Here is a 23699-nt window from a genome sequence, read left to right on the forward strand (position 1 = left end):
AAAGAAAATGCTCAACAGAAAGAAGATCCATCTTTCTTAAGGTTTAGAACTATGCAATTTTGAGTGCCAATAACCTCACCGTCACAGCTTGGGTGTGAAGATCCATCGTGTCATTTTCACCACTGACTTGCCAACCTGTCCCATTGACTTTGACTCAATCCATGGTAAAACAAATTGATGGACCCGTGCTTTTAATGAACTCAAATCAATTACAGCTTGCATTATTTCCTCTTCTTCCAAAATTATCCCGAGGCAAGCCAGAAAGGAAGAGTCAATTTAAGGCCCTTTTCTTTACCCCCCGAAAAAAAAAAAAAATACAACAACAATGTTAACCATAAATCTCAATTCTGCCACGTTAAAAATCCTAGAATCTATAAATGAGAACAAGAGGAGAACAGACTCCAATATACCCCCAATCCTAGAGTAGTACTATTGAAACGTCCCTGATGATCATCAGAAAAGGATTCGCCTCATGAATTCCATCAAGGCCTTTCTGCCCTTCTGTGTTATAATCCTTTTGTTTGCTAGAATCAAAGGACAGAACTATTGTTTAGGCCCAACTTATGCCCCAAACAGCACATACCACGCAAATCTTCATCGCTTACTTTCTTCTCTTGCCTCAAACGCCAATCACAGTAATGGCTTTTACAACACCACCGTCGGACAAAACAGCGACACCGTCTACGGCCTCTTCCTCTGTCGCGGAGACGCCGACGTTCCGGCCTGTCAAGAATGTGTTTCCTCGGCAATCAAAGATATCACAGCCCCTCAGAAATGTCACAATACTACACAAGCCGTGGGTTGGTACGACAAGTGCATGTTACGATACTCCGACACGTATTTCTTCTCCATAGAGCAGGATAAGCCAACAGGTATTTTATATAACGTCGGCAACGCATCAGACCCGACCCGTTTTATGAAACTGGTGGTTGATACCTTGAGTGCGGTGGCGAAACAGGCTGCGTACGGTGTCGGGAGCAAGAGATTTGCGACCAAAGAAGCAAACTACAACGATATTCAAACAATATATTCTATGGGGCAGTGCACACCGGATATATCTGGAGATGATTGTTATGACTGCCTGAGAAAATTAAGTGCAGAGTACCCCACTTGCTGTTTTGGGAAGGTAGGGGGAGTAGTCCGTGCCCCGACTTGCAATGTCAGGTATGAAGTGTACCTATTTTATCGAGTGACTCCGCCGCCGCCAGCTCCGCCGCCGCCAGAGACCCCTTCCGATGGTAAGGAATTGGAAGGTCATGCGTCTTCTTGCTTTCTAGCCAGTAGATGTGTGGTATAAAAGAGATACATTAAAAATATGAGATTTATTTTTTATTTTATTATTTGTTCAGATAAAAGCAAGATTTCAGATAAGGGCAGGATTCCAGCTGAGACGATTATGGCCATTGTTGTCCCATCAGTGGTGGTATTCATATTCATTGTCTCGCTCTGGTGCTTCTGCCTGAAAAGGAGGGCAGGAAAGGAGGATTCCTCTGTTCCCAAACAAACTGATGGTGCGATAATTATCAGCTTCCATCCTTTAGACCCTCGTACAGTAATTTTCAATTTATGTCCTTGCCGGGTTTATTTAGACCTAAAAAAGTAGTACGCCGAGCTCGCGGGTTCAAGCGGCTATGATGGCTTCACGTCTTTTTAAATTTTTTCTCAAAATTTTTTAAAATAAATTAAATTAAATCATCAAAATTTTAAAATCAAACCAAACCATATTTCTCTAAATATCAATAAGCAACATTATTATGATTATCAATATCACCCTTATCATTATCATCTTCAAAAAATATTAAGATGTTCTTTTTCATTTTGGTTAATATTTCTTTTTTTTCATACCTCTCCCCCTATATTTACTAGTATTAATAATTTTTAATAAAAAATACGTAGGGAAACCAACAAGTCCTCAGCTCTAGAGGACTAGCCATAAGTTTAAACTTGATTAAATATTGAAGTGTCCAAATCTCAAGGTCGCCTGTCATTTAAATGGGTATATAATGGGTCGGCTCACTTGTTTTTCTGTTTCTATTTATTGATGTTAAGAAATTTCTTTTGATGAGCAATAGCTTGAATTTACGAGAACACGCCCTTTTTAATTGACTATTTGATGAATATTCCATTTCAGTAAACAGCTAGCTAGGATGCTAGAAAATAATCCCTTTTTTTTTTTGTCTTTGGTTATATAGTTGACATTTCAAGTGTAGAATCTCTGGAATTTGATTTGGATGCCATCAAATCAGCCACAAACAACTTCTCTCCTGACAATAAACTTGGCCGAGGAGGATTTGGTGAAGTGTACAAGGTATATATCAATTTCAAGTCTAGAAATTGGAATCTTTAAGGGCAACAAATTAAGTGCTCCCCCGTTTTGTATATTAATCACATTTTAAAAATAAAATTTATTTTATTTTATAAATCATTAATTGATGAAATTATTTTATTTTATGTTGAAATTTTTAAATTATCCTTAAAAAATAAAAAAATTATATTATTTATTTACTTTTTGCTTTTTACTTGAAAATTATATTTAAAATTTTATTTATTTTTATTCCTTATACTTTTATTATATTGATATTGATAAAGTTAATAAAAATGACTTATAAATAAAATCAAAAGGAGTACTTGTTTATAAATGGTTTTTAATACAATTGATTGTTTTATCTGCAGGGCATTTTACCCGGAGGGCAAGAATTAGCTGTGAAGAGATTATCAAGCAGCTCTAAACAAGGCATGGAACAATTTAAAAATGAAGTTGTTACGATGGCAAAACTTCAACACAGAAATCTTGTAAGGTTACTAGGATTCTGCTTGGATGAAGAAGAAAAGATACTCATATATGAATTTTTGCCTAAGACAAGCCTCGACAAATTTCTATTCGGTAAGTTTTGCATGCATAGTACACGCATTAACTTATCCAACCATGTAATCTTGCATGGAAAGTGGCTTGAACTTGAGTAAGGATGTGAATATATCTTTCATCTTCTTATTTAAAATTGCCTCTTTTTGACCTGACAGAAACTGGAAATAGAGGTGAGCTGACTTGGTCGAGGCGTTATAAGATTATTGAAGGCATTACAAGGGGAATGCTTTATCTTCATGAAGATTCTCGATTCAAAATTATACACCGTGATTTGAAAGCTAGCAATGTATTATTAGATGAAAATTTAAATCCAAAAATTTTGATTTTAGTATGGCCAGAATTTTTGAAATTGATCAAACTCAATCAAGCACAAGTAGACTTGTGGGAACTTAGTAAGTTACTTAAATCAAGTCAAATTTTCATGATAATTGTTTTGTGCCATGCTCTATGACAAACTAGAAGGAAGAGATCATTTACCATGTGATGTGTGCTTTTTTTGTAGTGGCTATATGGCTCCAGAATATGCTATGCATGGTCAGATTTCAGTCAAATCTGATATTTATAGTTTTGGTGTCTTGATTCTAGAGATTATTAGTGGCAAGAAGAATACTTCTTTCTATATATCAAGTTGTGCCGAAGACCTATTAAGCTACGTAAGTAGATTATCAAATAAATAAGCTCAAATGGTAGCTAGCTAGATATATAGATCAATTCTTGAATAGATTGATTATATACATGATTGTTGTACTCGCAGGCTTGGAAGCTTTGGAGGAAAGGGACGCCATTACATTTGCTGGATCCTAGTCTAAGGGATTCTCATTCAAGAAATGAAGTTATTAAATGCATTCATATTAGCTTGTTGTGTGTTCAAGAAAACCAAACTCTGAGACCTACAATGCAATCTATTATGGTGATGTTAAGCAGTGAATCCGCCGTCACCCTACCAGACCCTCAGGAGCCTGCATTTTTCGTTGATCGTAGTGGAACTGATTCATCAAACATTACAGTCATTGATGACAAGAAGTTTGAGCAATCTACAAGCGAGTCTGTGGATAAAGATCCAATTACTGACCAATATCCTCGCTAGTATCTTTGTTTACTTAAACATTAAAACCAATATGATAGCTTAGATGTTGTATGTTTACCGGTACATGTTTCTGGATAAAACATGGAATAATAGCATTTATCTGTGCACATTGCAATATACCTGTGATAGACGTGAAGGTTTTCGAATTTGAGTTTCTAACACTTATTTCTAATTTCTATTATCACCTAAGGTGTTTAATTTTAATTCTAAACTAGTTTTATGTTTAGCTACCATTTTTAACATTTCAAAAGTGCTTGTCAAACATGCCTTATTTTAAAAGTCAGTTAAGTAAATTGAAAGTTATTTTGATCAATAACAATTTGTGGTTTTGAAATATGCTTTTAAATATACAATGATAAAAAAAGACATTAATTTATGATGATTTATAATTTTTGTTATACAAATACAATATATTAAAAATGTTTAAAATGGATTAATATTGAAAATTATATACATAGTTCAATATACATTAATGTTAAAAATGAACAAGATTAATTGTTCTGTTTATAATGTATAATTTAATATATATTTTTAAAAAAATACAGAATTCACTTATATTTTAATTTTCTTAATTTCTTTCCTGCCATTCTCCCTTTTTTTTTTTTTTGCCGTTTAAAAGCATCCATCTCTATTGGTCAAAAAATTGAACTCGCCTTTGAAAACTATTTCAATGTTTGGTATGATAAAGCATGGGCAGACAAGCAGCAAATGACAAAGAACATAAAAAAAAAAAAAAAACGAAGTAAGACGCAAGAAAATAAGGATAACTTGATTATATAAATATATAACATTCAACTTTTAGTTCCAAAAGTTCCAAATTTTTATGTTGGTCAAATCCACTTTTAGCTTCATTTGAATGTACTTTTGCAAAAATCAATTTGAATAACAATTGGTTCCCAAACAACATCTCATTTTCAAAAAGTGAGAAAGCACATTTTTAATGTAGGAATTTATAAAACCAATTAATGTTTTTTAACATCCAATTTTTTTTAAAAAAATATACCAATTCCTTTTTTTATATTAAATATACCAAATCTCTGGTCCACGAAAGTTATTGTTATTCCCAATTTCAGTATAATTTCAAATTCAAACCTTTAATGCAAAAATATACGTTTATCTAGAAAAAGTATTTAGTAAGTGTATATTTTATTTTCAGTTTATTAAAAATTTATTTGCTAAAAATTCATTTAGTAAAAATCAATTATTGTAATGAAATTTATATTTAAATATTTTTTTTAAAAGTCATTTTAATAAATTAAAAGTTATTTGAATTATAATAGTAAAATATGCTTTGAAATATATAATTACTAAAAAGAATATTATTTTTTATTATTTATAATTTTTATTATACAAAAGAAATATATTTAAAATATCTAAAAAATATGATAATTTTTAAATAACATAAAATTTGATCTATAATGCTAAAAACTTGATCTCTAATTATTTATAATTTTTTAATTTGTAATTTAAAAATATGATAAAGATTTATAATTTTTTTATACATTAACGTTAAAAATTAGCATGATTAATTATTTAATTTATAATTTTAAAAAATTTCTATCTAATTATTATTATTTAAATGATAATTATATTTTTTAATAAATTGACTATTTTTTAAATAAAAAATAAGAAATTAAAATTGGGGTAGTATGATCAAATAATATTTTACTTTTAAAAAGCTCCATTATTGTCCGTTTGATTTTTAGTTCAATTTATCAAGAGGACTTTTGAAATGGATTTTGGATTTAGATGTTGTTTGGTTTCTAATCTTTTCTAATAAATCCATTTAAAAAGTTCTTTTCAATTGTGGTTGAATGCGTTTTTGGTCAACTTGTGTTTGATATTTAGTTTATCAAAAATCTATTTGATAAAAGTTTATTTGGCAAACATCAATTTAGTGAAAATCAGTTGTTATAACAAAATTTATATTTTGATACATTTTTCAAAAGTCAGTTTGATATACTAAAAGTTATTTAGATTATAATAGTAAAATGTACTTTTAAATATACAATTATAAAAAAAATAATTTATGATAATTTATAATTTTTGTTATACAAATGTAATATATCAAAAATGTTTGTAAAATTGTGATAGAGTAAAATGTATTTAACAAGTTTTTAATTTTATTTCTATTAAATATATATACTTAAAAAATTAAATATTCTAACGATTAATAGCTTTTCCAACCTTTAATAAGATAAAAGAGGAAAGATGGATATAATAATTATTGAAATGCTCTATAAATAAAATTAGAACAAATACTCTCTATCTTATAAATAAAACCAAAGCTCTATAAATAAGTTAGAAAAAAACTTTTAAAAAGCTTCTAATTGCATGTTCCGAAATCTACTTTGAAGTCAGTTATCAAAGTCCTTTTGTAATATTAATTTGCATCTATTTTAATTACCCAAACAATAATTAACATTTGAAAAGTGAAAAATAACAAATCCAAATGTAAATTGGCCAAAAATACATTCAACCATATCTGAAAATGACTTTTTAAATAGACTTTTGACAAAAGATTGAAAATAAAACAACATCTAAATCCAAAATCCATATCAAAAGCCCTTTTGATAAATTGAATTGAAAACCAAACGAATCCTAAAAAGTTAAAAATTATATGATAATATCTGATATTTTTATTCTTAAATTTCATATTTTTAAAATAAAACTAAACATAAATAAAAATAAAATTCAATATATTTTTAATGTTGGTTTTAATCATTAATTGAAATATATATTTTTTAATATATGATATTTGTGTTTTTTTTGGAATAAATTATGATATTTGTGTTCTTAAAAATATATTAATTTTAAATTGGCTAAAATGCACCTTAGTAACTTAAACAAGGTTTTATTTTTTTCTCTTAATATATAAAATATTTTTTCAATCTTTTTAATATCGTTAATTTTATTAACAAAAAATTCTTACATTGAATAGATATTCTAAAATATTGACACATTAAATTTATTAAAAATGTTGGAGTTAGAAGACTGAAAAATATTTTATAAAATTAAATGATTAAATTAAAATTTTATATAAAGTTAAGGAATTAAATGTACACTTTAACCCTTAAAATTTAATCACTTAGGATTTTAAAAAATTTATTATAAATAATTTTATATGATATATATATACATGAATAAATAAATTAAAGTGAATAAAATATGATCGATCCTTTGTTCAATAAAGATTTTTGTCATAATTACGATTCAGATCCAAATTTATCATATCACAACTTGTTTTCTATTTTGCGACGGTAAAAACATGCATTGGAATTATAGATGTGAAATCTGGATAAATTCATGAATATCATACCCTGGCAAACTAAGACCAAAGATGAAAAAAAAATGAAAATCTCGCTGATCATCTTGTCTAGTCTTTATTCAAAAAGAAGACTTTCGAATAAAATTAGACGTAGTAATTCACCAAAAATAAAAAATTGGACATAGTGATGTTTTGTGTTTCGATATTTTTAGAAATATTACATTAAAATGTTCTAAATTGTCGCAACTTATTTTTGTTCGCCTTTCATAGTTTCATTAGAAAGACTTAGATTAGAGAGAAATTCTATCTCTGATATTTGCAGTTAGGTGTTTTTTTTTTTTCAAATAAAGTATCTGGAGTTAGATTTGGGGTTAGATTTAATTCAGAGCATATGGTTACCAGACTGATGTGGGCGTTGAGGGCCCAAAATCTGAACTGTAGATTATCGAAGACCCGCTTCAACCCTTGTAGTGAGGGAGTGCTCCTGGCTCCTGACTCCTGACTCCTGATTGAACCATTGACAGACCCTTCTCCCGAACAATGCTTACTCCATTTTCTTTGGTGTCTACTGTGCTCCCCATTCCGTTCCTACATCATTTCCAGCTTCGATTTTGTTGACTGCATTGGCTATGGCAGCCGCGCCTGGGAGGCTAGCCGCCTCTTCAATCCTTTATCTCAATCGCATGAGAAGAGTTCAACTTCAAGTCACTTTGCCTATCCCTCTGCATCACTCTGCTAGTAGTCGTCATTTTTCCGTTTCTTCGCCCCAACAACCTGGGCCTTTTCACTCAGGTAAATCTTCACCGACCCCAATTCATTTGCTTTTTGGGGGGAAAAAAAGGACAGAAAGAAAGCTGAAGTCAAAGAAGTTGCTTGGTTGTGAATTACCGTGCGATATAGCTCTATTTAGTTTGCATCATATTTAGTATGCATCACTTGGTTTCGCATCTATTTTATTAATTCCCGTTTGTGGTTATCTTACTTTTCAAGATTAGGGAATGGTTCTGGACCTTGTTCTGACAAGTTTCACAAATGGCATAATGGAGGGGGCACTTTACACGCATCGGCTTCCATTGATTCATCTGCAGTCTTAGAGATTGGCGCTATTGTTCATTCAAAAGCTGTTGTTGGGGCAAAGGTTCATATAGGATCTGGATCGATTGTTGGGCCTTCTGTTATAGTTGCCCATTCAACAAAAATAGGGTACGATTTACATGTTTTCTCCTGCCCCTTAACGATGCTTGTTAGTTTCCCTCATGTTCATATCTGAAACGTTTCAAATTGCTGTTGAACTCTGGATTTTATGTGCTGTGCTCAAATTTGTAAACGCTTTTGGTTGGTAATTGAGAACAGACAGGACGCCTGTTCTGAGAGTAGAAGATTAGAACTGCAAAAGCTTTTACCGTGAACATTTGATCATAAACTGCTTTCAAAAGCACATGTAATATTGTACTGAGTATAGATAACATCTTATTTTGTAATTCACACCATGGTAATTTGAAGCATGTAGGTGTGGGTTATTTATGATGCAAATTCGAGGGATAGCTCATCAATTGTCCATGGGACTTGATATCAAGTTTGCTCTATATCTGGAATATTTTGTGGTGACCAGAAATAAATTGTCCACACTTACTGACTAACCTCGTGGCTATTGCTAATGATGGTTAGAAAATAACTTAACTTGCTATTGGTGTTATTCTTTGTCTTTTATTATTTTTATATTGTGAATGCTTTTTATTGTATGCTAAGTTTATACTTTGAACGTGCATCTCATTAAATTAAACTCAGCCAAACGTCTAAAATTTTGAATTTGTGCTCAATTGGTTTTATTTAAACTACTGTTCTTGTGCAGGTATAATGTTGCATTGAGTAATTGCCAGGTGGGTGAATTGTGTGTAATCCACAATGGAGTCTGCATTGGTCAAGATGGTAAAGTTGGATATCTACTCTTGCTTGTTTTCTAGATTTTATATACTTAACTAAAGAAAAGAATTCCTATCATTTACTCACTACATAGCCAGAAGCAAGTACTATATATTAGCTTATCTTTGCACCATCAAATCAACTAATTTGATGCTACAAATGTCTTTTATGGAATTCATTTTCTGATAAGCTTGATGTAATCGCTGCAGGGTTTGGATTTTATGTGGATGATAATGGTAATATGATAAAGAAGCCTCAGGTTGGTAACATTTCTTCAGCTACTTTGACATTAAACTATATTTTTTTGTTATCTTCTTTCAACTTTCTTCTTTAACATTTGCATTGTCTTTAGGAAGGTGAGCTGTAAAGAATGATCGACATTGCCATCCATATGCTTTTAAGCTTAGGATTTTTTTAATACATCATACACTTCTAAACACTTATGTTACCGATTTTTAATATGAAGATTGCTTTACTTCTAGACCTTGTTTGAACACACGATTAATAATGTGACTTATTAGTATGTAAGTCTAGTTTACTTCAGTAAATAGCTAGAGGAGTAATAACCTGCCCCATAACTTTATCGTAAAATTTATAATTCTAATATCTCTATGGCCTACATTATCATTTTGGAGTCTTGGTTTCATTTTCCCTTTTTAAATCTTATACTTGTCTATTTATTGATTGACCTTTGTCACAGTAGATATTTCTTTGCATTTACTTTTGTTTTTGGGAAACACTTGCCTTTCTTTATGCTTTCTTCCTTGTATATATTAGCATTGAAAGAGTTAAGATTGTGCACTTAAACATGAAACATGATATAGAACTTTCATGGCGATCTTGATTAATAGTTAGCTGTCCATCAATTTTAATATCCTTGATCTATTATATGGATTGAAGATGTCCTACGGATCTTTTTTACCCTGATGATTGTTTGCTTTGAAAATCACGTATGTAAAAATAAATATATAATTATGAAAAAAAGTGCTTAGTTGTTGCACATAAATGCACAAATCGTCTCAAGGATCTTTGTATGTTTCTTTGATGTGCTTTTTCGTCATGTTATATGGGGATGCATAATTTTGAATTGCTTACTTTTGGTTTTTGATTTGGATTAACCGTAATTGCATTCCTTGCTTAAACATGTAGATGTTGAAAGTAATAATAGGGGCAAATGTGGAGATTGGTGCAAATACATGCATTGATCGGGGCAGGTATGGAATTTGATTGCATCATGCTTTACTTTATTTTCATATATATATATATATATATATATTCTAGTTTGATTTTCTTTTGGGTTTATGAGCTTTAAAAGAGTCAATATTTATGCTACTGGCTGTTTAATCATGCAGTTGGAGAGATACAATCATTGGGGATTATACGAAGTTGGATAATTTAGTTCAGGTTAGCATATAACTTTTGTATAATTAAACATACCTTCACTGGGATTTCCTTTTCTCTCTGTCCTAACTGTTTCTGCAGATTGGTCATAATGTAGTTATTGGGAAGAATTGTATGATTTGTGGGCAAGTAGGGATTGCAGGTTCTGCAACGTATGTTATCTTAACTCCTTTTCTTAAGATCATTGTTTGTGAATATCAGATTAATATATATGGTCAAATCCATATTCAAAATAATTCATGCTGAAGCTTTTGAATTTTTCAAGTGTTACAACTTTGTCTGATATGCTGCCCTTCAGCATAGGTGATTATGTGACTATGGGGGGAAGAGTAGCTGTGCGAGATCATGTTTCCATTGTATCAAAGGTATTTATTTGCTGCCCTGATCTTGTGAGGTTCTAGCCTTTTGTGACCCTGGTGCCTTTGGGAGGGCTGGTGAATGTATAATAAATGGACTTTCTGTGCATGTTATAGAATAAATAATACTGAACTAGATTTTGAAAGGCTGCGTTTTTTCTAGTGGTACAAAATTAAGAACAGGCTTGAAAAACATTAAAAAATATATAGATTTATTGGATAATCTGAAGTTTTTACTTTTTAATCCCCTCAATTTATTTTGTCTCTGGGAAGTTAAGGGGAAATTGTTTGCAGCATAGGTGGTTTCCAGAAGAACTCAGAAATCAGAATTCTTTACTTGCTGTGTTACCAATTGATAAACTGCGAAATCTTTTTGAATCTAAATATCTTTTTGCTATGGTACTGCTTTTATTTTTCCTGAAAACTGGAAGTTGGGGTTGAGAAGATATCTGATCATTGATGGTATGGCACTTGCAGGTTCGGCTTGCAGCGACTAGTTGTGTCACCAAGGACATCCAAGAGCCTGGGGATTATGGTGGCTTCCCTGCTGTAAGGATTTCATTCTGCCCTTTTACCTTTTTTCTGTCAAAATATCAGGACGCCTTCGTCCTGGATATGATTAATTTGATTGCCGGACATTCACTTGTCTTTTGTCAGATAAATTCTTAAACTACATCCTTTGTGTTGCCTTGCAGGTTTCCATTCACAAATGGCGGAGACAAATTGTTAGCAACTGTAGGACTCTAGGGAAACGAAGTTCTTAAAGTCACCAAAGTTTATTAGGGTAGGCGGTATGCAGTCGTGGGTAAAATTTAAACCTTTGTCTCAGGTGGCAACTTTGATGCCATAATTTTTTATCATCTAGCAGTTCAGAAATACTCAAGAAAAATCATCTAAGATTGGTGAATATCTTCCTTAGATGCAGTGGTGTTGTTTTTCATTCTTTATTTATCTTGTTCTTGATTCTTGATTCTTGATTCGACTTCCAAAGCATTGGTTCTATTTTGAAATTCTTGATACTTTCATGGTTATCAAGTTCCATATCTAATTCTCGAGCTTATTAACATGACTGGTTGACATGGCAACAATAAATAATAGTAGTAATGACAAAACTTCACAAATGAATGTAAAACACACGAATTGGGTAAGTGAAATCTGTACCACTTGAATTGGGGATTATATTGTATATGGTTCTAAAGAAAAAAAGAATTGTGTAACCTTAAGATGAATCTTAATCAGGCCCAAGAAAAATCCAATCGACAAATTCTATGAGGAGGAGGATGTACACACACTGGGAATGAATGAGAAATCCACGCACGCGCAGAGAGATTGGACTTGTGATCAATGCTTTATTTTGAACCTTGTTGTTTTTCTTGGAGGGACTCTTGAGGGGATACTTTTTCTTCTTACCCGAAAGCTTCCCACCAGGACCAATAGGTAGAATACCTTGCCGGTTCACCCCATGAAACTTGCTCTTAATTCCCCAAGTCTTGTACCGAATCCTGGTCATCAAAGCAGCCCTGAGCTCAGCCGTGGCGTTAGAAATCGCGTTGACTATGGGTTTCAGAGCTCCCCGGTTGGCATCAACACTTTGGAATACGCTATTGGTTTTACCAGGTCCTTGACGAAAAGAACCTATGGTTGATTGTGCAACCTGATCGTCCCCATACAGGAAGCTCAGTTGTATGTCATCAAAGGAAATGCTAGATTCCTTGTTTGGGTTTTCAATCTCAAGGTTGTAAACGATGCTGCCGTTCTGATCAGAGGACTGGGGGATGGAGATGAAGTTGATGGAGTAGGACGGTGATCTGGGTCTTAAGGATAGCCATAGGATCAGAGCAAGAAGGCCCAAGAGACCTATAAATTGGAGTAGCCACACGTAGAAATTCTTTGGTTCGCACATTATTTAATGTTTAAATTTTGGAGCGGAATGGGGTGGCAGTTTTGAGAGGGTTCATTAGCTTTCTTTCATGTATATGATTGGTCATTTGCGCAAGAGGAATATGATGCCTTGTTACCAACAAGTGGGAAAGGATATGTGCCTTTGCTTTGTGGCCAAGGCGATCCCGTTAATTCAAACTCAGTTTCATTACTGATGTCTTTCTTTCTTTCTTTTTTAATTAGAGAGACATGTACTGAAAATATAAGATTATAAATGGGTTAAACTTGTGAATTCTCATTTATAAGGGACCTTACATAACACTACGAGTATAGGTATGCCTTTTCTGTTTTCAATCTTAGCTAATGCGTTGAAATTTTTTTCTTTTAATTTTTTTCATTAAAATAACATTATTTGCCACTTTTCAGTCTCGGGTATCACTGTACTATATCAACAAATTTTAGTCTCGATTAGATGATATGCAGTTTTTGTTGTACTATATTAAACGTTAATATCAAACTCGCTTAAAATTTGCTGATTAAAAAAATGTTAACATCAAAGTAAATAATAAAATAAACAAGCAAAAATCTCACTCTGGTCCTCTTTCTCGGACGTTTTGACTTAATTTATTAATTAATTTTAAAATATGCCCTTTAAATTAATTTATTTAATAACCTCTCCTCTTTATTAATAGCATCAAACTCGCCAACTGAATATATGTTAAAAAGATATATCCAAAATTAATAAAAAAAATTCTACAGAAATGTTCATGAATTGCAATACAAAAATTTAGATTGGGTGCAAGAGGGTTCACTTATCGGATTGGAAATGGGTCACCTTTGATAGCGGAAGCTTGGGGATGGAATATGAGGAATATTGTTGTGGAATGTGATTGTAAGGAAGTAGTGGAAGCGATGTACAACTTGGACGCTGTCGTGAACTGGGACGACGACATCATGCAGGAGATACGAGCCTCGATGAGTCAAGATTGGTTGGGGGACGTGATCTTGGGTGACCGTGAAGTGAACAAGGCCGCAGATGCACTAGCGAAAGTTGCTGGTACACAAGCTTAAAAAGTTTATTTAAATAAAAGTTCAGATTTTATAGATAAATTTTTTTTTAAAATAATTAAATTTGAGAGCCTGATTTTAATAAGTCATGTGAAAAAAAGGTTTAGACTTGAGAAGTCCTTCAGGCCTTGATAAACTAAGTTATGTTATACATACATAGATAGATATATATATATATATTTGACTGATAATAATACAATTTGATTAATATTTATTGTAAGTGATGATGAAGAAGTTATGAAGATAATTAACATTAAATCTGCACCTCTATTTTCAACAAGTAAATCTGCATTTAAGAGATTTAATATGTTATGTTTAGATGATGAAGAGGAGAATTTTGATTTATATTGATGAAGATTTTAATATTCATCTTAAATTTAAAATTTTAAATTTTTATTGAGTTTATGTTAAATTTTATATGAGATTTTAATTTATTTTATATTAAATTTTAAAATATTTTATTTAAATTATAATAATTTTTTTTGGATAAAAAAAGTTTAAAGCCGGACTTTAAAAATAAGTTAAATTTAAATAATTGAATTTCAGAGCCTGAGCTTTAAGAGTTGAGTTCGCTTTAATTCTCACCTTGAGCAGATCTTGTGGTGCTGACGTCTCCCACACCCACTGTGTTGCGTTTTATTTATTCTAATAGGAACCATAGGCTTGTTGAGGACAGTTTAGGTTGTTAGTGCTTTCTTTTGTTTTCCTGTTTTTCCATAAAACAAATACAAAAATTTAAAATTTTTTTATACTCATAATTACGTCCATATAATGTAAAGATATGGATAAAAAAATAAGATTAATATGAAAAAAGAAGTGAACCTTATTTAGATATAAATATATATATATATATATATATTACATTTTCTTTGAATAATTTATTATATGACTCTGAAAAAAATATAATCAAACAACAACAAAAGCCGAGAGTAAAGTTCAAAGAATTAAAAATGAATCCGGGCACGCCCCGCTCACTTCAAAGAGAAGTAAACGGGGCACCTCTTGTCTCTGAAAGCATCCAAGATGGAGCCGTCGGGGCCCACAGTGACATCACAGTTGGCGTGCATCCGATGGTGCTTGCTTTCCCACATTGATATTTTGAATCTGATCGTGGCCGTAAAATCCAAACGGAACGCCACGTTCCGCTTCGCCTTCTCATCGCCCAACGCTTCCGCCCAAAGCTCCCTGCTCATCTTTAGAGTCGCTCCCCTCAGAAGGCCGCCAACCACCGTCGTTTTCTTCGGCTCCTGGTAGAACGGACGAAGTAATGGCGTCGACCCAATGTTGTGGTCCCTATAATAAACCGACCCGTTCATGTTCTCGTAATAAATGCCGATATTCTGGTTCGAGTTTCTGGTCGTCAGGTTGAAGTTTATCTGAGCATTTTTGAACTTGGACTCTGGGTTCAGACCCGACACCGAAAACTCATGAACATGAACTTTAGGGCGATGCGGGCGGAGGCTGATCCAGAGGACGAAGGTGATCATGGCAATAACGACGAGGAAAATCAAGAGAGTGGCGCATATGAGTTTGGAGACTCGAGTCGTGAGGCTGTCACGAACACGTTGGACGTAGTAGCCAGCGGTGTGGCGGCGACTGAAGGGTTTAGGGTCGGGTGGGTTTTGGATCGGAATAGGGTCATGGCCTTGCATGGTGGTTTATGGATTTTTGAATGGGAAGAGGGAAGTTTTTATAATGAGAATATAAATGTTGGGTGATGAAGAAGCTGGGAGAGAGGAGAGGGCTAGGAATGCTTGATGGAGAAAGAAAAGAATAATTGTTGCCATAATATAATTCCTTGAGAAAAGCACGTATTCGGTAGTTTTCTGTGTTGGATGTTAAGCTTTTTAATTTCTCTAGTTACGCTGTGAGAGATGCTTTCTGCTCGTACGAACCTCAATCGTCTTGTTTAATCTAGTTAAATGCATTAGAATGGCTTTTTTTTTTTTTTTATTGGTGAGAAAGTGTATTAGAATGACTCTTGATCTGATTGCTTTGGTTCATTGCATAACTTGGCATCGTGAAGCAAGAATACCGAAGCTAGGCTCAAATTGACAACTAATTACCAGAACAAATAACATTGATAAATAAAGGTATAGTTTAGTATTATTAGGCACAGCATACACCGGTGTCATGTCCAGTCGAAGGGAGCTTTAATAGGACTCAGATCAATCCGGATCAAGTATGGTGGGACTCTTTTAGGTGTCTAGCTCCATCACAAAAATTTTAACGCTATTGCAATATCATGTTTATTTGGGCCAAGTATGGAGAACCAAAAGCATTTTAGGTTTTCCAGATATAATAATAAAAGATTATTATCCAGTACTGTTCAAGCTGGATTTTGGGCTTACTGGACTTTAAACTAGTTGATCCAGTCAACCAGACTGGCCCAGCATAATATTTCAAGTTAAACTCGACGAAATCCATGGGGTCGTCGGCTCTAGAGTACCGGAATGAGGACTGTACTCATTCCTTCTAGATTGTTGACATTTTATACATTTGAAAAAATTATTTGTTTTTCGTGCAGATCTGATTGCTTGAAATCAAGTAATATTTAAATCTTTCGTATTGAATTTGGACGATTAAAATTTATTTTTTTATACTTTTATAAAAAATAAAACTCGACTACCCAACACAGAATTAATTAAAATCATTTCTTCTTTGATCAAAACTACCATCATTTCAAATCTGAAAATGATGGTGTACAAAGTGGCAAGCCCATGTATTATAATAAGCTATACTCTTTAATTTAAATCCATAGTACATGCATGTTAAGAGAGTAATGAGGCACGAGAAGGTTGTCGCATTTACAGCTCATATCTCATAATTGTACTAATCAAGTTTTTTTTTTCCTATTTATTTTCACAAATACATCCTTTACATCTATTTTTGCAAATATTGAGAATCCTTTTCAGGCAACGTAAAACAATATGAAGATAGCTTCATAGCTTGGCAGCAAGATATACATTTTTATTAAACCTTTGAATTGACTCTCAAAATTTATTATTTTTATATTTCTAACTTATAAAATCATGTCAACTCGTTTATAAACACAGATTATATACAAACTCGATTAACTAGCGAGTTCACTTCTTAGTTTACTGTTTTTACATTTTTAATTTACAAAATCGTGTTAGCTCGCTCATATAAATTTAGACTAGATGCAAATTCAATTAAACTAGCTAAACTTGTTAATTTTTTACTAAATTGAGTAAGTTAAATATATATTATATAGAACTCGATCATAGAAACGTTAGGACTTGCTTCAAAAAAAAATAAAATTAAAAAAAAACTAATATTATTAAAAATAATAATAAATATGAAAAATAAGTTGTCCTATTTTAAATTTTTTATATTTAGTGTGATAATCTATCCATAATCAAATTATGATTATATTTATAATCAAATTATATTTTAACTTTTAATGGTCGTTTATTAATAAAGATAAACTCTTATAAGTTTACAATTCAAATTTATGATTTAAGTTTATATTTCTATCATAAATTTATTTAAATTTGTGAGTTTGACAGCATTGAACATACATATCTTGATACAAAATTTAGATACACAAGCAAAATCGCTCATATAGATCATCATTGATAATAATTAAGTACACTTTTAGTTGAATTATTTTATAGTTAAATGTAAAATTGACTTTATGCTGGTTATCATCACTAATAAATGAACTCTCAGTCATTGCTTTGTAACATGAAACTTTCAGTTTAGGCCCACAGTAAATTACCCACCATGATTTCAGGAATCTAATGAAGTCTGTTTTGATGAGTATGCAAATCTTTACCACAACGAAATTAAAGTGGAGAAAGAAGTGGTCCGCACGATCAATTAGCATAAAATATATACTCCAATGTACTCCTTCCCTCTCTTATTATCAATTAACCAAGAAAGGATGATAATTAACTCATTAAAATCTGTTTTAAAAATTAAAAAAAATAAATTTACCCCCATTAGAGAGAGAGAGAGAGAGAGAGAGATTTTTTTCCCGGCATGAGTTTTAATATCCTATGTCATTGATCTAGATTAATTCAGTCGACAACTTGTGGGTATCTCTTTGGAGAGCATGCCTCCCATAGAGATATCAACCCTTTACCAGTTGATCCAATCACCTATAATCAAGGAGCAACGTAAAAGCATTAAATCAGAATTAACTTCTTAGCTTCTTTCTGTAATTATTAGGGGGTAAAATTAGAAAATATTAATTGATAACCATCTATATGACTTATATTAAGAATCAAAGAATTATTCTAAAAGATGCCCTATAATAAAGACTGGGTAATTAATATAGAGGATTTTAGGGTGTATGGAATAAATTTATGAGTGCAGAAGAATACAATGGGGAGAGTCCCCCATAAACGTGTAGGTTGGAAGGAAGTGAAGGTGGAAACAAAGACACAGTTTTCAATGACAAAATATGTAGAGTGCCCATATCTGCAAATTTCTTTTTCACAATGAATGCATATAGCTTGTTTTGTTCCCAGTTCTTGATGAGGATAGCCAAATGGTTGGCTCCGACTTCACTCATCACCAACAACGCAACCCCAAATTTCTATATTTCCCAATCCATATGCTTCTATGTAACTACTCTCTCTTCCTCATAAATGTACTTTGGCTTTTTCTTGTAGCAACACTACTTCATATACACACAAATTATGGGGCGACAAATTATAAAACGACGAAACCAAAGGGAATTAATTAGTGCGTGTGTGTATGGCAAGCACATAAAATCACTAAATATCCAGCATATTTTATCCTCCCTCTTTTCCAGAAAATGCCAATAAATACTGGCCTTTGCATGTTCATTTAGTTTACCCTAAAGATATACTTCCTCCAATTAAAAAATATAAAATATTTTCTTTGAGATAAGTTGTTAAAAAATATAAAAGATTTTGAGTTTTTTAAAATGCAATAAGTGATATTTTTTTAAAAAAATCCTTAATATCCTTAATTATGGGCATAATTAATAATGTTTTTTAATTGAAATATCTTCTTAAACAAGGGTACATAAATATAAAAAGAGTATGCATAAATTTTTTTAAAAAATTAACTAATTAATTAGGTTACGTGTGATTCAATTAAAAAATACTTATAATATATTGAACGAATAGGGGAACATACATAGATTAAGAAGTAATTAAACAATAAGGTGGTATGTAATTATCATGAAGTGCCTTTTGCTTTCAAGTTTGGGTTTCATTGGTCTATGTTAATGATGATGATGATAATAATAATACTTGATAATATTAATGAAGCCGCCCTACTCTATGGTGAGACGAATATTCTCTAAAACACTCGTGTTTGGCTTCATATATATGTGGCCAATGGCTGCATGCTCATGATGGCGCAGAGACCTTTCTTTAGTATAATACACTAAGAGTTTGACACCACAACCATGTATGGTGAACAAATTAAAAGAGATCAGACAATGAAGCCAATATACAAGAAACAAACCAATTACATTGTTACAATTAGCCATATATCCAACAACTAGCTAGTTGTCTCATATAATAATTTTAATATATAGGAACAAGCATGTGTGGGGTGGTGGTGAATCTATTTCAAGTGCAAAAGGTATGGCTTGCTATCATTATTACCTCTCCACCCACTTTTTTTTCCCTTTTGTTTTGCGTCTGTATCTTTTGTGTGCTTCACCAAACGAATCGAAGGTGTTCTCAATTTTGTTTTCTCTTACTCCTTGGGGCCTTGTTTTTCAAAGACTTTTTTTAAAAAATTAAAAGCAATGCAGAAAGACGAGTTCCAAATCCTCTTACTAATGAAAGAAAGACAAGAAGCACCCACCTCCAAACCGCCATGGATTTAGGTCGGTATCTTAGTTTTGGTACCATTTTTTAGGTATATTTACAAACTTGATAACTTCATTTTCTATTGAGTTATCATCAATTTGATTAGTTGTGATGTATGTGTGCTTATTTATTTGTTTTTTTCTGGTGATTCAAAGTATTTATATCTTGCCCCCTTATTTGACACTCTAGCAAAAATTGTTAGTTTGAGATGGTGCCTAAAATACTTGGTATTTCGCAAGCTAAGATAGATTATATAAAGGGGTAATGAACTTTTTAATCCTTTAAATTTGTCTCAGTTAATAATTTGATTCATCAAATTTAATTTTTATCAATTTAGCCCCTACATTTTTTTAAATTAGTATCATGTTTGTTCTTTAAACTTTAAAACAAAAACTGACTCTCAAGTTAATATAATGTATAAAATATGTTGATGACTTGACATGTATATGTAGTCAAATGAGAATAAATTAGCCCATAAATCAGGTTATTTTTTTATTAATTTAGTTTCTTACACTACCTTTTATTCTTTCATTTGTTAAAATTCCTAAATATGTTTTTTCAACATAAATAATTATATTTATTTTTACTAATTTACATGGCTGCCATCATATATTATGTATGTTATTCATGTCAGCAGATTTTAATAGTGTTACCTTATCTTTAAATAATAAGAACCAAATTAATATTTGAGGCAAATTTAAGAGACTAAATTGATCAAAATTAAACTTGAGATATCAAATCAATAATTGAGACAAACTCTAAAAATTAAAAGTTTTATTATCCTTATGTTATCTTTATATTTGAACATTATATTTGGAAACTGAAGAAGTAAAAAAATATAAACATACCGAGACAAAAAATTTCATTCTTGATATTAACGTCTTCAATATAATGAGTTTATATTTCTCTTGAGTTCACATGTACTCATTTTTTATATATCTTGAGTTCAATTAATTAAGTCATGCTTGATATTATATTAAGTATTGTTGAAGGTGGGAAACAAAATTCTTAGTGGTAAGAATATATATTGTGGTCATGTCGTGACTCGTGTTGATAACCATATATATAACCAATATCTGTGGTACTGAAGTAATATTGAAATTCTAATTGATCTAATGGAAGCCAGACCTTTTTTGTTGGAAAAAGTTGTCAAATAAATTTTGTGGCCGGAATTTAAACCGATCAAAACAATAATCTAGGAAAGACATGATCTAATTTTATATTGCCGTCCATAATGTTTGATGGCCGAACAAATGTACCTTCTTGATAATTATTAACCACATTTATATATAAAATACTCCTCTGATCCTATTTATATTATAAAGAAAGAGAGAAAAAAAATTTAATCTTATTTATAAGATATTTTTTAATTTCTAATGCTCCTCTTTATATTTTTACTCTTATTAAATATTTTGAATAAAAATATCAATAATGAGATTTAAGAATATTTATTAGGGATAAATATAAAAACTTGTTAAATTTTAAAATAAAGTTAATAAAATTAAAAAAAAATTGGTTTCATTAAAATTGACTCATAAATATGATTAGAGGGAGTTCATGAAAAAAAAAATATAAGGCTGAGATATGATGAAAGCCTTTTCATGTGAGTGTATGTACATATGAAGAAGTAGAGACAAGAGGAAGTGGGTTTTTTTGTGTAAGCCGTCATGCGCATGCATTTATCCTTACTTAATTGTACTTTCTCTCTTTTTGTTCCCATTACACACTCTAATTTATATATTATTATTATTATTATTATTAATTACGGCCTGAACTTTTCTGCAAGGCATATCTTAATTAATTAGCCACTTGCACATGATCGCACTATAACAGATTAATAAACCAAAGTTTGAATATTCTCTATTAAATGAGGTATTTGCCTGTTTGTTTACTATTCTTAAAAACTTTTTTTAAATATGTTTAAAATGAAAAAACTTGTTTGGTTAATGATTTTTTAATTTTTGTTTTGAAAACAGTTTTTGATTTTTTTTGTTTTTAAATACAAGAAAGCCAAAACAATTTTTAACTGTTTCTGTTCCCTTTTTTTTTTGTTTTACAGAGAAAAAAATGGAAAACAAGAAATGAGAATTGTTCTCATTAATGGCAAACATTGTATTTTTGTCCCAATAAAAAAAAAAACCCCATCTCATAAATTTATAAAACTGTTTTTGGATTACTATTACCAAACAAGTTCTTCTTTTATTTTTTTCTCAAAAACAGTTTTTAAAATTGTTTTATAAAACAAATTTTGAAAAAAAAAATGATTATCTCTAATTATAAAAGACAGCTGTGTGTATAAAAAAAAATTACAAAAGGAGGGGTTTTGTTGCAGTCTCCATATATAATATAACGAATAGTGCGTGTTGGCGTATAAGTGCGTATGTGTGTTCGTTCTCTCTCATGCACGCACGGACTACAGACTTGTTTTATCAGATAGTGAATCTCAAGTATCAGTTCACTTTGAAGACAAGTAGATTTACAGGATTATTTTTTTCAATGGTATTTTTCACCCACAGCAAAAATTAAACAAAGGAATTAAAGCACATGTTAATGTTTATTAATTACATCCTTTTTGTGACTAAATATGAATTAAACATCAGTTTAATTAACGTAACTTGAAGTATATAGCACAAATGTTTTCTTATAATATTCCATCGAATAATAAATTTTGGAATATGTACGAGATTGAACCCACTGTATTGTTCACATACATAATTCTTCAAGATTCTCCTCCGCGTAACTCTACCATCAGCTAGCCGCTAGTGGATTCTCAAAATTATCTCCACCACATAATTTTTGTATGTCTATAGTCTAACATATTAAATGCAAAAAGAAATCATATCTTAACTTAAAATTAAAAGTCTTAATCTGTTTATAATTTTTCTTTTTATTTTATATTAAATATTAACTCAAATTTTGTTTGCTGTAAGATAATTCTCACATCAGCTGAAGTTTACTTATACTTGAACATCTTAATAATCTCCCCTCAAACATGAGCTTACAAGCTCTCCATATTGAAGATGTCACAAACATTAATCCTTACTCTTGCAATTAGGGCTAGGCCAATTTTCCAACTTCAAACTTTAAACAATGTGATGCACATAAGTTCATGAGAGATCAACTAGGGTCAATTCCATTGAACTTCAAATGTGTGTGTAATATGAGTTTTTAGGTTTTGGATAAAACCTAACTTTGATACCACTTCTAATCTTAAGAATGAGAAGTGATCGTCCGAAGGCAGGAAGTCAAATGAGCAAAAGCAATAAAATGATATCATATCTTAATTTAAAACTTCAAAAATAAATTTATGAGTCATTTCATTTCATTTTATATGTCATTAGGCTTAATTTTATTTAATGTGAGACTTTTCATATCATTTTAAGTTTACTTATATTTGGACAGCTTAATGCAAAAAAAAAAAAACAAAATTACACGAGAAGGAAGATAAGAGGATGGCGAACTTATGAAGTGAGAATTAAAAGCGTGGCGAATAAGTTGCGATGAAAAGGAGAGAGAATTGACAAGTGAGGGAGAAATAAAACAAAGGAACGTGAGACGGAGAGATGAAGTTGAGATGGCAAAACTTGGATTGGCTAATTTAAAGGAAGCAAACAAAACACATTGAACCATCTTCACATGTCACCTCTTTCATAATATCACCGACTAACACACTTCAATATATTTTCTCACAATCCTTTGTTATGTTACGTTGCAACTTGCCATTCCAGTCTATTCACCGTTTCATATTTACAACACAGATGTGAAAGCTCCATTACCTTCATGCAACGTTATCTTTCATACATATTATATTTTTAGGCGCTGTACCCTACATTTTTTTCTACGACGCACTCCATATATACACCGTAATTATATTGTATTGTGTCCTTTTATGATTACTACATTGCTATAATTCATCAAATCATTGAGCCTTCTCATTCAATTAATAATTTTTTTTAATCTAAAATACATAAAACTCTCGTGAATTTTGAGGTAGTTAGTTATGACTCTCCTCACCTTTAGATATTTAAAA

General features: G+C 31.3%; 3 protein-coding genes and 1 pseudogene across 3 annotated transcripts; 2 read left to right on the forward strand and 2 right to left on the reverse strand.

The window, feature by feature from the left end:
- The first annotated feature begins 244 nt into the window (after window positions 1-244).
- LOC129286973 (cysteine-rich receptor-like protein kinase 10) lies at window positions 245-4098 on the forward strand (annotated as a pseudogene).
- Window positions 4099-7622: 3524 nt separating this feature from the next.
- LOC129286980 (probable UDP-3-O-acylglucosamine N-acyltransferase 2, mitochondrial) lies at window positions 7623-11932 on the forward strand. Its single transcript, XM_054923095.1, has 10 exons — window positions 7623-8013; window positions 8217-8424; window positions 9074-9150; window positions 9354-9403; window positions 10294-10358; window positions 10497-10548; window positions 10627-10697; window positions 10844-10910; window positions 11379-11450; window positions 11597-11932. The coding sequence occupies exons 1-10, from the start codon at window positions 7851-7853 to the stop codon at window positions 11663-11665; spliced, it is 894 nt and encodes a 297-aa protein (XP_054779070.1). The 5' UTR covers window positions 7623-7850; the 3' UTR covers window positions 11666-11932.
- Window positions 11933-12046: 114 nt separating this feature from the next.
- LOC129286983 (protein NDR1-like) lies at window positions 12047-12867 on the reverse strand. The gene has a single exon (XM_054923100.1). It carries the CDS (start codon window positions 12802-12804, stop codon window positions 12133-12135), a length of 672 nt encoding a protein of 223 aa, XP_054779075.1. The 5' UTR covers window positions 12805-12867; the 3' UTR covers window positions 12047-12132.
- A 1954-nt stretch (window positions 12868-14821) lies between these two features.
- LOC129286098 (NDR1/HIN1-like protein 13) lies at window positions 14822-15502 on the reverse strand. Its single transcript, XM_054922124.1, has one exon. It carries the CDS (start codon window positions 15500-15502, stop codon window positions 14822-14824), a length of 681 nt encoding a protein of 226 aa, XP_054778099.1.
- Window positions 15503-23699: the final 8197 nt, after the last annotated feature.

This window comes from Prosopis cineraria, unplaced genomic scaffold (genome assembly GCF_029017545.1).
Source record: "Prosopis cineraria cultivar Desert tree isolate PC_DT_omini unplaced genomic scaffold, ASM2901754v1 PC11, whole genome shotgun sequence".
In the NCBI taxonomy this organism is placed as follows: domain Eukaryota; kingdom Viridiplantae; phylum Streptophyta; class Magnoliopsida; order Fabales; family Fabaceae; genus Prosopis; species Prosopis cineraria.